The 13,003-nt window shown below is 37.5% G+C and overlaps 2 protein-coding genes across 6 annotated transcripts; one reads left to right on the top strand and one right to left on the bottom strand.

The window, feature by feature from the left end:
• Positions 1-2,625: 2,625 nt before the first annotated feature.
• stj (straightjacket) lies at positions 2,626-12,488 on the bottom strand. Of its 5 annotated transcripts, XM_064358356.1 has the most exons (22): positions 12,294-12,488; positions 12,164-12,245; positions 12,003-12,110; positions 11,819-11,956; positions 11,612-11,770; positions 11,411-11,564; positions 10,001-10,132; positions 9,102-9,955; positions 8,968-9,051; positions 8,836-8,892; positions 8,535-8,615; positions 8,415-8,489; positions 8,189-8,365; positions 7,919-8,136; positions 7,767-7,873; positions 6,759-6,858; positions 6,659-6,691; positions 6,410-6,523; positions 6,105-6,366; positions 5,808-6,056; positions 5,230-5,760; positions 2,626-2,858 (listed from the first exon to the last, which is right to left on the bottom strand). In XM_064358356.1, exons 1-22 carry the CDS (start codon positions 12,401-12,403, stop codon positions 2,766-2,768), a joined length of 3,918 nt encoding a protein of 1,305 aa, XP_064214426.1. In that variant the 5' UTR covers positions 12,404-12,488; the 3' UTR covers positions 2,626-2,765. The 5 variants fall into 5 exon arrangements, with proteins under 5 accessions (XP_064214426.1, XP_064214423.1, XP_064214427.1 ...); XM_064358353.1 differs by having other exon boundaries at positions 6,410-6,691; XM_064358357.1 differs by lacking the exon at positions 6,659-6,691 and having other exon boundaries at positions 12,294-12,487.
• LOC135266906 (uncharacterized) lies at positions 10,645-11,137 on the top strand. The gene has a single exon (XM_064358359.1). It carries the CDS (start codon positions 10,706-10,708, stop codon positions 11,021-11,023), a length of 318 nt encoding a protein of 105 aa, XP_064214429.1. The 5' UTR covers positions 10,645-10,705; the 3' UTR covers positions 11,024-11,137.
• Positions 12,489-13,003: the final 515 nt, after the last annotated feature.

Consider the following 13,003-nt stretch of genomic DNA (forward strand, 5'->3'; position numbering starts at 1 on the left):
ATTGATTTTTCTTGATTTTCTGCATATTTGGCAATAAAAATGCTAATATTTACCTAAAACTTTAAAAAACTTTTAGCAATATTTGGTCGGAAGGTGAGCCTTGAGAGCCTTTAGGAGGTCGCAAGTTGAATGATCCCTAGTGTATTTTTTATATTTTTTTTACATTATTCAATTTTTATTTATTGTTTATTTTCACAATCTGATATTTAAGTCAGAGGTTGTGTAGATCAGAATGGTTAATAATAGTAGTCGTTAGTTGCGAAAATTTTGATAAAAAATGTGTGTAATCAATAACAAATGGAAGATAATACACAATTAGAAATGCAGTGTACTTCAGAGTAAATAAAAGTCGGCCTATTACGAAATCGAAAAGGCGGTTTAGCACCCAAAGGTCAGCTCGCTCTTCGGAATTATCACTTTTCATTTTTGCCGCTTGTGTATGTATCTAGGCGCATTCTTGCGACAAGGTCGTCTGAGAAAAGGAAGCGGAAAAATGCATTTTGTTGGAAATTTTCTTGCACCGGTCAGCGGCGACCATTATTCTAGAGGAAAAGGAAATCAGAGCGTGATAAGGCGGCACATGTGTGCTTGCTAGCGAAAATAATATCACTCTTATTAGAGCAAACAATGCTATTTTTACCCATCCCCTGTTATATAAGGTGTAAATAAGTACCTGTTGTTGGCTTAATCGGGATTAGAATTACAAAATCGACAAAAGGTCACCTTAAAAATTCGTCTGCTTTGTCACCTTGACTGGTAATTGTATTCTTGCAAAAATTCAAATGCGAGAAAAGCCAATGAAATATTAATATTCTGGCCTGGAAAAAAAACTAGACTCTAATTGAACAAAATAATTAAATAAATAATTAGTCTGATCCCATGCCATTACTGCGTTATTTGGGTATTTTGTGTTACAAATCCACAAAAAATTTAAAAACCCACTTTTGTTTACTACATAAATTGTAGTGGAATTTTCTCAAATTGCGATAATATTTTAGTGTAGGTTTGTCCAATATTTATCGATATTTTTTACTCAACCACAAATAATGTTGTTGTAAATAAGGAAATTTGTGGTCAGGCTATCTGTGATGATTAAGGAGAATGATTTAGGAGACAGACCAACGTTTCAAATACACTTATTATAAACTTTTCAAAATCACTTTGTCAGTAGGCAACTGGTTGGCGAAATTCAGCGAAATAGTCAGGTCAGGTCATGCCATGAAAATGACCTAAGCTGACCTGACCTGATTATCTTTCTGGTTTTTCGTTTTTTTTTTCTATAAATCGACCTGTATTTCGCAAAAAAAACGAAAAATTAGGACGATAGTCAGGTCAGGTCATGTCATGAAAAAGACCTGACCTGACCTGACTATCTTTTGTTTTTTTTCTATAAAATGAGCTGTATTTCGCAAAAAAACGAAAAACTAGGATGGTAGTTTAGGTCCTGACTTGACTATCTTTTTGATTTTTTTATAAAACGAGCTGTATTTCGTGAAAAAACGAAAATCTAGTAAGATAGTCAGGTCAGGTGGTGAAAACTAGAAAGATAGTCAGGTCAGGAGGTGAAAACTAGAAAGATAGTCAGGTCAGGTCAACTAATTTTTATGACATGACCTGACCTGACTATCTTCCTAGGTTTTCGTTTTTTCAGGTCATGTTATTTTTATGACCTAACCTGACCTGACCTGACTATCTTTTTGTCCTGACCTGACCTGACCTGACTTGACTATCTTTTTGATTTTTTTTTCTATAAATCCAGCTGTATTTCGCGAAAAAACGAAAAACTAGGAAGATAGTCAGGTCAGGTCATGAAAACTAGAAAGATAGTCAGGTCAGGTCAACTAATTTTTACGACATGACCTGACTTGACTACTTTCTAGTTTTTTGTTTTTTCAGGTCATGTTATTTTCATGATATGACCTGACCTGACCTGATCTGACTTGACTTTTTTTCTCCTGACCTGACCTGACTTAACTATTTCTTTAATTTTTTTGTTTGTTTTATAAAACGATATGTATTTCGCGAAAAAACGAAAATCTAGAAAGATAGTCAGGTCAGGTCATGAAAACCAGAAAGATAGTCAGGTCAGGTCAAGTTATATTTATGACATGACATGACATAACATGACATGACCTGACCTGACTATGTTTTTGGTTTTTCGTTTTTTTTTCTATAAAACGGGCTGTGTTTCACAAAAAAAAAACTAGGATGATAGTTAGGTTAAGTCATGTCATGTCATAAAAATGACCTGACTTGACCTGATTTTTTCGTTTTTTTTTTATAAAACGAGCTGTATTTCGCGAAAAGACGAAAAATGAGGTTGAAAGAATACTTTTATATTGTTACATAGTTCATTAGAATTTAGCAATATTATATTTTAAATAGAGCCTCCAGTGTGCTGTAAGCGTTTTTTTTTTCTTAATTACGTGAGTGAGTGTATTAAAAAATGAAATAGATTTTATTACGTATCATTTTATTTATGATGTCTCTCTCCGTTCGCATATAAATCACCCGCAGGTCTCTCCCAATCCCTGAACCCCCCGACCAGGAAAACCGAGTTCACGCCACCGTCGAGGACTCTCAATGTCACTCAAAATCGATACAGTCCAAATCAAACAAAACTAGTCCTATTAAAAAGTATTTATTGAGCATTACATATAGAATATATAATGACAAAGAACAAATAATGGCAAAACTCGATATGGTTGCGAACAATATATAAATGTCGAGTTTATCACAGATATTTCATAATATCTAGAACCGATCTAGATGATGAGATGCACAATGGTGAGGAGAATTAAGGGAAGAAGCGAAAAAGACGCCACAGAGGCGTCGCCACAAAGCTTGATCTCGCTTTCCTGTAACAGAAAAATTCATAAACACGCAACGATTTTATCTTAATTAAAACATAATTTAATTACAATGGAATAAATAATCGTTCCCTAGTGACCCACTAGCATAATTACCCCTTTTGATTAATATTATTTCTATTAAATTATTCACGTGTAAGAAGATTCGCCCAGAATCAGGCAACAAACAATACACTTGTATGTTTCTCAATTTCCAAATTAACCAAACAAGTTTTTCGTGAGTCACCCTCTCGAATAATTAACGAGCTGACAAAATTTTGAAATGTTCGCCTACGGCTAACCTATTCTCGCACGATGACACGAAAAATACTCAATTTGTGATCGTATTTCACCTACTCTTGACCTTATCTTCGGCTCATACAGGGTGCGGCATTTTTGCGCCATCGGAGGATGTGGACTTTATTATGACTCGTTTACATTTTTTTTCTTTTTCTTTTTTCTACTTATTCACTGTTAACTAAAATATGTATCACATTTTTCTATCACGTCAAGTTTTTTTAAATATATTCACTAAAAGCTTTGAAAATTTTAAGATTAGATTTTAAGTTTTGGTAATTTTTTCGTTCTAATTTAATAAAAACAGGGAAAAAACTAAATTTTTGGTTTAAAAATCTATTTAAATCCTTAGACCTTATATAATAATGTAATTTTTTATATAATTTTGTGATTGGTTAGCTTATTTTTTAAGAGATTTTTCACAATAATTGGGTTCTTGCTGAACATACGCTTGGAGAAGATGAATTTTTGGTCATTTTCGACCAAATTTGGTAATTTTTTCGTTCTAGTTTGATAATAAACAGGGAAGAAAACTAGATTTTCGGTCCAAAAAAATCCTCAGAACTTGCAAAAATAGTGTAATTTTTTCGTTTATTATTCAAGAAATTTTGCGCAATACTTGAGTTTTTGCTAAATAAACGCATAGAAAAGTTAAATTTTGGGTCATTTTTGACAAAATTTGATATTTCTTTTCGTTCTATTTTAATAAAAAACGAAAGAAAAACTTAATTTTTGGTCTAAAATCTATTTAAATCGTCAAAACTTGCAAAAATAACATCTTTTTTGACATATTTCTTTGACTTATTGGCATAAGTTTTCAAAAATTTTGCACAATAATTAAGTTTTTGCTAAATAAACCTTAGAAAAGGTAAGATTTTGGTCACTTTCGACCAAATTTTGTGATTTTTTATCCTAGTTTAATGAAAACTGAAAGAAAAACTTGATTTTTCTTTTAAGCCTTTTAAACCTGTTTAAATCCTCAGAACTTGCAAAAATAATGTAATTTTTGACATAATTTGGTGATTTATTAGCTTATTTTTTAAGAAAATTTGCGCAATAATTGAGTTTTTTCTGAATAAACGCTTAGAAAAGGTAAATTTTTGGTCATTTTCAACCAAACTTGGTATTTTTTTTTGTTCTAGTTAATTAAAAATTGGGAAAAAACTTGTATTTTCGGTCTAAAATTTTGCGCAATATTTGAGTTTTTGCCAAAAAACGCATAGAAAGGGTAAATTTTGGGTCATTTTCGACAAAATTTGATAATTTTTTTTGTTCTAGTTTAATAAAAACAGACACAAAAACTTTATTTTTGGTCTAAAAGCGTTTTTAAATCGCCAAAACTTGCAAAAATAATATAATTTTTGACATATTTCTTTGACTTATTGGCATACTTTTAATAAATTTTGCACAATAATTAAGTTTTCCTAAATAAATCTTAGAAAAGGTAAGATTTTGCTAATTTTCGACCAAATAAAAACTAGAAGAAAAACTTGATTTTTGATTTAAAAACGTGTTTCAATTGTCAGAATTTGTAAGAATAATGTTATTTTTGATATAATTTGGTGATTTATTAGCTTATTTTTTAGGAAATTTTGCGTAATAAACTCCTAGAAAAAGTAATTTTGTGGTCATTTTTGACAAAATTTGGTAATTTTTCATTCTATAGTTTAATAAAAACAGGAAAAGAAACTTGATTTTTGATCTAAAAACCTTTACTGCTGGTTACAGTAAGAGAAACTGACACTAATTAGTGCAAAATAAGAAACAATTTGTCATTTTTATTTTTTTTAATCAATCTTTTTGTGGTGTCTTTGACATTCGTTATTGCCGTCATTAACAAATAATTAAATATTTTATTTGCATGAAATCACGTGAATGAAATTAAGCCCAAGAACTTTTTCTATGTTGCAAAAATTATGAGTGAATATTGAAAAAAATTGACGTTCTAATTTTTTTTTCGACTTCAGTATTGGACATAGGGTTAATTATTCTACCAATAATCACTGGTTTCATCCATTAGTAAAAAACGTTACAAACTAGTTATAACAAAATTATTTTTTTTCCTAATAAAACAACAACTTACGTTGACGTTTCTGTTGATGCAACTCATGTAATGCCTCCTGGTGAAGTTATTAAAAAGCGCCCTATAGCACGCCAAGGACATATTATAGTCAACCAGGACCGGATCTGGCATTTTAGCCATTGTATTTTCCTTCTCCCAACAAACGCTATTAACGACCAACAAGATCATGTTACTGTTGAAAACCCTCTGGACTATAAAGGGCCTCGTGCAATCGTCTGTCATAGCCTTGTTATAGCCACTACTCGGAATACTTTTCTCAGGATAATGTACTAGAGTATAAAACCACATTTCGTAATCGCACGGTTCGGGTTTGGTTTTTTTGAGCAAAACGCGCTGATCGAATTCTTTTTCCGTAAGACGGGACGGCTGTTCGGTCGTTTCCGATTCAAAATCGTGTTCGGAATCGTAGCTGTGCATCTCGTGGTCTTCCTCAGGGTAGGAGATGGTCTCCAGTTCGGCGCTGATTGTGTGAAGGAGGTAGAAGAAAGTGGCGGTGGCCCAGTGAATAAGGCGAGAAATTTGGTCCAAAGGCTGTAAAAATCAAAATTAAGCGAAAAAAATTTTTTTTTGTAACCAACCGTTGAGAAAGTCGAAGCCGGGTTGTTGCTTTCGTGCTCTTCGGGACAGAGCCCTTGGTAGTCGTACATCCGTGTCACTTTATAAATCCCTTCATCGACCAGAAAACTCATAATATCGGGCCTAACTTTCCCGAAGAAAAAACCAGTATGAGTCAAATCGTCGCTCACGATAATGTAACCGTTGTCGTCCAACAAGAAACAGTCAAGTTCGTCGGAATCGCACGTCCGTTTGCAGGGAATATCGCCACACTGTGGGAAAAACCTGATTTCCGCCCTAGTGTCGTAACTCACACTTACACTAGTCGTGATGTTGCGGAACAGGGCGTACAAGGCCGAGTGGTACGACTGGTACCCGATCACAGCGGCTGGTGCCTTCTTACCGCCATCTTCGCGAAATATTGCGTGACTTACGGTCAGTAAAGTGTTATTTTCCGCCCCGATATCGAACGGTACGGAGTATATGTAAGCCGTGGGGTCCACATAGTGGTACTCGACGGCCCTCCGGTACCAAATTTCGTCAATAGCCTTATTATGGAGCATATGGAAGTGTCTAAAACTCCTACGTTTGGGGTAAGAACCCGTTCAAGGTCACAATAACTTACGGTTCCTCTCTGGCTATTGCGTCCACATTTTGGGGGAAGTCCTGCCATCGGGTCAGTCCACTGTGCGTTGCCAGGAATGCCACAGTGATGCCAAACCGACGAATGAACTTATCCCTGCACACACATACGAAAAAATACTGTAAAATTAAATTGTGACAAGTTTTCGGGTTCCGACTGTAATAAAAATACAAGTCCTGGCTGCATATTTCACCTAGAATTTTAATACAAAGGCTTCGATTTGTACCGTACCTTGGTATTAAAGCCATCAACATAGCTATGGGTCTTTGGAAAAACAGATTAGAGTGCGTTAATGAGTGTTAGTGAGGTAGTGCAAAAAAGTGACTCTTACCCGTTCTCTTCCTTGCTGCTGTTGGAATTGGTGATGTTTTCGCTGAACCAGGAGGTGATCTTGGCGTCGGCCACGACCTTCACGATCAGGCCGCGGTCGCCTAAAGATTTCCAGTTAGCGAAAGTTGTCAAAAAAGTGGAGAAGGGAAAGATGAAGAGAAAGAAGAGAAGAAGCAATTGAAGGAAAAGGGGAACTAGCAGAAGAATGAGAAGAAGGAGAAGCTGAAGGAAAAGGAGATTAAGTATTAGAAGGAAGGAAAAGAGGAGAAGGGGAGGAAGCATCTGAAGGAGAAAGAGGAAAAGAGGATGTAGCTTCTGAAGGAGAAAGAAGAGGAGAAGCTTCTGATGATAAAAGAAGAGATGGAGGATGACCAAAAGAAAGAGAAAGAAGAGAATAAGAAGCAGGAAAAGGGGAACGAGCAGAAGAATAAGAAGAAGGTGAAGCTAAAGGAAAAAGAGAATGAACAGAAGAAGAAGTGAAAGAGAATTGGAAGTAGCATTTAAAGGAGAAAGAAACATCTGAAAATGAAAGAGGAAAAAAGGAAGAAGTATCTGAAGGAAAAAGAGGAAAAGAGGATGAAGCTTCTGAAGGAGAAAGAAGAGAAGAAGATAAAGCCTCTGAAAATGAAAGAGATGGAGAATGACCAAAAGAAAGAGAAAGACGAGAAGAAGAAGCAGGCGAAGGAAAAGGGGAAGAAGCATAAGGAGGAGAAGCTGAAGGAAAAGGGGAACAAGCAGAAGATGGAGAAGCTGAAGGAAAAGGAGAATGAGCCAAAGAAGGAGGGAAAAGAGGAGAAGAGAAAGGAGCATTTGATGGAGAAAGAGGAAAAAAGGATGAGGCATCTGAAGGAGAAAGAAAAAAAGAAGAAACCTCTGAAGAAGAAAGAGGACGAGAGGAAGAAGCATTTGAAGTAGAAAATGAAAAAGAGTAAGAGGCATCTGAAGGAGAAAAAAGAACAGAATAAGAAGGAATAAAAGATTTGAGATTGTTTTAATATTTTAAACCTACACTCGACCCATTTCCACTTAGTCCCCTCAATTTTCCTCAAAAAGTGCAAAAACTCCTCTTCCGGCGTCTCAAATTCGTATCGATTGTCCAAATAGCGGCAATAATGCCTACAACAACCAATCAGAAACCTACAATTTGACCAAAACCAGTACCAATCTGGATGCAGTGTCCAATTCCCCGTGAAAAACTGTGTGAGCCACCCTTCACTCTTATCAATCTTATCATTGGACCTCATCCGGTGTATATCATTCTCTACCGGATGCTCAACTTTATTAAAACCGTATTTGGCCGGAAGTGCTATCACTAGACTAAAAGGGGTGTTATTGACCCCCATGTAGAAATAATGACGTGTGGTGGTCACTAATCGTCTCTAGAAATAAAAAGGGTTACGAGGTTACCTTATGACGATTTGGCCAACCTACCATTTCGTCAATGTGGCTCTTGACCTGTAAGGTGATGTCGCCCTTCTCCTGCATGACCACGCGACGCCGGAATTCCAGAATTTGGTCACTGAAACTCCGGGGGTCGCTGTCGTCGTTCATGACTTCGACTTCGGTCATGTCGACTCGGTTATAGGCCGGTTTGAGGATCCCTTGGTACTGTTTAAAAAATTTTGCAAACTTAATTTCAAGCCACTGGAGGGCTTACCACAGGGCGTAGGTCCGGGTGGGTGAGGATGTAACCATTGTTGGTAACAATAAAGGCGTAACCGTTGACACCGAGCTGGAAATTAGGGTTAGTTAGGGTTGAAGAACGGTTAATTATTACCCGATAGGGCAACATCAGGGACTCGATGTATTCGATGGGAATGTCCGTTCCGGCAACTCCAAGCAGATTTGCGACACGTTCCTGGAAAAATCCACTTTTGTTGGCTAGAACTTTCGGCAAATTGACTAAATCTACGTTAGCGTTACTAAACTAGTCTAGACTATGTTAGATAGACACTACGGTGATTGTTACACATCTGGGGCTAAGTCTACGAAAAGGCGCTGCCACCTAAAACCTTCTAAAACCTGCCACAACCCTATTCGAGTCTAATAACAGTAAGAGTAGGAAAAACCTCGGTTACCTCGCGTGTTATACTTATCCAAATGGCTTCGTTGATTTGAATTTTTTCGGTGATATTCTGCAGACATTACAAGATTCATACACGGTTCGAACGAATTGTCGTTTGATTGTCAGTAAAGTGGAATTTACTCACCGCTCGTGGCTTCCTGTCGTACACCGGCAGCGAAACGGAAGTCATCAAGCGGTAGGTTTGCAACTCCCCGAAGTTGTCTTGTTTCTACAAAAACGCACCTTCGTCTCATTTTTTGGGGATGTTTGCTAACTCACGTGTTTTTGCTGGTGGACGAACTTCTTGTCCTGCTCATCGGACGGAAGTAGCGTTTTTTTGCGCCCAAAGTACGCCAAAAGCCGCTCCCGTTGCTTATTCCTCTCCCTGTTGACCCACAACCAGTTGGTCAACTTGGGATCAGTCACGTCGGCATAAACGGGACTCCAGGTCGGGTTTGGTTTTTGGTTGGCATTCAAAACCATGGGTCTTGCCATCACAGGGATATACTGCAAGACCTCCTCCCTCACTTCTGCATAAGTGCTCAAATGGACGTAATATCCCCGATTGGCGCACGCCATCCACTTGACGTCCCTCACATCGGACACCTCCCTCCCTATCAAATACGTGAACACTCGCACGTTGATAAACGGGAGATTATCCCAGTTATAATCCCGGAAAATCTCCATATAGTTGTCCTGGACCCCATCCGTGACCAACATAATGGCCTGATTACAGTTAGCACCCTTGCTTTCGTTCCGGTAGTTCTCCAAAAGCTGGAAAGCCGTAACTAAGGCAAGGGACAGATTTGCAATTTGCTCGGTCTTGAAATCGGCCATTGCCTCCTTCAGAACCCTAACATTGGCCAGGTTTGCCTGGACCAGGATATTGTCAAAGCACTCAATCAGCGGATCGGTTGTGTTACTAAACGTGAAAATGTTAACATAGTCGTTGTTCCCCAAAGTATCCAGAATATTGTGGACGACGTGACGGGCGATTTCACGTCGCATTCCCGTCATAGAACCAGATCTATCGACCAGGATTACTACATCTTTTGGTGAAGATGCAGCTTCGATGTACCATGATCTGGTACGACAGTCGAACAAGTCGATGGGTTCTTGCGACCAAATCATGGCTAGAATCTTAGTTTGAGTAAAGTTTTGGTTTTGGTGGAACGTACCAGGGAATTGGCGCATGAAACCGGTGGAACTGCCAAAGTACTGCCACGATAAAGTCGGGTCTTGTTTGTAGTTGTTTTTGAAGGTTTTGTCCAAAAGCTCCGACCAGATGATTCCCGAAATCACTTCTTTTGCTACAACACAAAAGTAGTGACGAGACTAGTAGCACAATGCTGAGTTATCCAGCGGTTATCTAACGTTATATAACCGCAATACACAAATCTAACCATTGGTTATGTTAGACCCAGCTTATGCGTTGTATATAGCGTATGTAACCATGGTTATATTACGGTTATATAACCGTTATGTTTCTTAAGCAATGTAGCCCATGTTAGATTCAGTGTATATAAATGTATATGTGTATATATCCATGGTTATGTCTGGCGGTTATATAAATGTGATGCAATATAGTGTATGCTAGATCCAGTTTATATATCGGTGATCTAAGCATGGCTATGTTACAGTTATATTTGATATGTCGCCGGCTTTTTGTAGTAATCATAAATAAATCAAGTGATCTAAGAAGTTTTTGGGTTGTAAATTTTTCAAAACCAAAAGAAAGAGAAAGAAGAGAATAAAAGCAGGCGAAAGAAAAGGGGAACGAGAAGAAGAAGGAGAAATAGAATGAGCAGAAGAAGGAGGGAAAAGAGAAGAATAGGAAGAAGCATCTGAAGGAGAAAGAAGAGAGGAAGAAGAAGCATCTGAAGATGAAAGAGGAGAAGAGGAAGAAGCATCTGAAGATGAAAGAGAAGAAGAGGAAGAAGCTTCTGAAGGAGAAAGAAAAGAGGAAGAAGAAACATCTGAAGATGAAAGAGGAGAAGAGAAAGAAGCATTTGAAGATGAAAGAGAAGAAGAGGAAGAAGCTTCTGAAGGGGAAAGAAGAAAAGAAGAAGAAGCCTCTGAAGATAAAAGAGGAGATGGAGGATGACCAAAAGAAAGAGAACAAAGAGAACAAAAAACAGGCGAAGGAAAACATCTTCTTACAGAAGCTATTACGAAAAATTATTTTGGAGATCTTCAACTAAGAAACAATAAAACACTAGACAATGTTTATTGTGCACTAGTGATGTCGTGCACAAATTCTACGAACTATGAGTTTTTTTTAAACAAATCTTAGGCAAAGGTTATACTAGATTATATAAGCGCAATGTGAAGGTTATCTAACCGAGATATAAGAATAGTTATGTAACCGCAATATAAGAGTTAGAACGATACATAACCGAGATATAAGGAAAGTTATATAACCGAAACTTAACTACGCTTGTATAAGAGTTAGATAACGATACTTAACCGAGATATAAGGACAGTTATATAACCGCAGTATAATCTTGCGTCGATAACGGTTAGATAAGGTGGTTATATAACAGTTAGCTTCCAAAGTTTGCGAGTGTGCTACTAGGGAAAGTACCTACATCTCTCGTAGACGTTGCTCGGGACATGGACAGCGCTAAAATTCGTGTTAACTGGAATATTGTAGAAATTTCGATTCCGGTAGAGGGGCAGTTTGCTGCGGTCGGTTTGTGGGACTTGACTGGCTTGGGGGTCCTTCTCGCTCCCATCGGTGACCTAAAATTTTCAACTGGAAAAACTAGTACTTGTGTTTTTTGTTGTACTTCAATATCGCTGTCCGTTTCCTCCTCTTCCTCGTCCTGTTGGTCCTGGTCCTGCTGGTACCCATCTAATTCGTCCTGCTGTACCATGGCTTGGTACCGCTCTTCGAACCGCCGATCACTCGTAATGAACGAATCGTCGTAATGGAAGTCTTGTCTCACCTTAAAAAATCAATAAAAAGTGTTTGTCCTGAAAATGGTACCAGTTACCTCTTGTGGTTCTTGGTCGTTTAGGGTGTAATTTGGGGCCGAATTTGTCAGGTTTTTCGCATTGACGAATTGATAATTCACGTCTATCTCTTCTTCGCGTTGCGCTTTTGCCGCTTCTTCCGCAATATCCATGATTCTCTAGATAAGGATTGATAACAAGTTGGGTAAAACACTGATTACGTACCTTAACAGCCTCCACTTTTTCTTTGGTCATGTTGTAGATTTTCTCATGGATGGCTTTCAGGATCGTCTCGCCACTTTCCTCCTTAATGACGCTATGTCTTTTGAAACTCTAGAAAAAAAATTCGTACTTATATATTAATAGTGTTAGAAATAAAAGTGAACCTCGTTGACTCTTGTTCTTCTCGTGACCAATTCCCCGAAATGCCACAATTCGCCGCCTAATTTTTGCGCCCAGCTTCTGGCCCTTCAAATACAGTCGTTTAGTGATTAGCGAAGGTGAAAAACTACTTACAGATTGGGTAGTTCGGGGTGTTGTTTGGCGACTTTTTCCTGTCCTGATCCGGAATAAATCAGGGAAAATAATACAAGAAGTAAAAATAATTTTGTCGGTTTGTTCCACATTTTGCGCTAACGCATTGCTCTCAATTTTTCTTTTTCGCTGTTGGTGATCAATAAAGAGGCGATGCGCATGGGCTTTGCTGGAGACGACGCCGTGAGTGGAGATTTGAGTTATTACTATTAGGAAGTGGTCATTTCGATCGTTTAATTAATTTATAGTGGGCTTGAAGAGGTTTGTTGATAGTAAACTGACCTTGGAGCTGATAGAGATTAGTTATCTGTGCAAAATGCAAGAGCAAAAGCTTGTGTTACAGTTTTTTTTTCCGATTTTTTCTTTTTCGTCGGTTCGCCAAAACTACCTTTTCCAATTATAGTAGTTCAGAATGTATCTCAAATGACTCCCTTAGAAATACATTTGATACTTTATGAAATTGAATTGGAAAAAGTGTAGATGAGTGTAAAATGATCCGGGAAATCGATTGGGATTGAGAAAATTGCAACATTTGTAATGGTTTTCAAGTTTTTTATGGCTTATTTTAGATTTTATCCGCAATTTTTTCATAAGCTGTGAAAATTATCAAGCATTTTCTGGCAAAACTGAGCAAAATAAGTAAGTTTCTTGCTCAAAGACAAGACAATTCTACCGAAAAAGAGCAAAATAAA

The sequence above is a fragment of the Tribolium castaneum genome, chromosome 8, assembly GCF_031307605.1.
Source record: "Tribolium castaneum strain GA2 chromosome 8, icTriCast1.1, whole genome shotgun sequence".
NCBI classification, from domain to species: Eukaryota; Metazoa; Arthropoda; class Insecta; order Coleoptera; family Tenebrionidae; genus Tribolium; species Tribolium castaneum.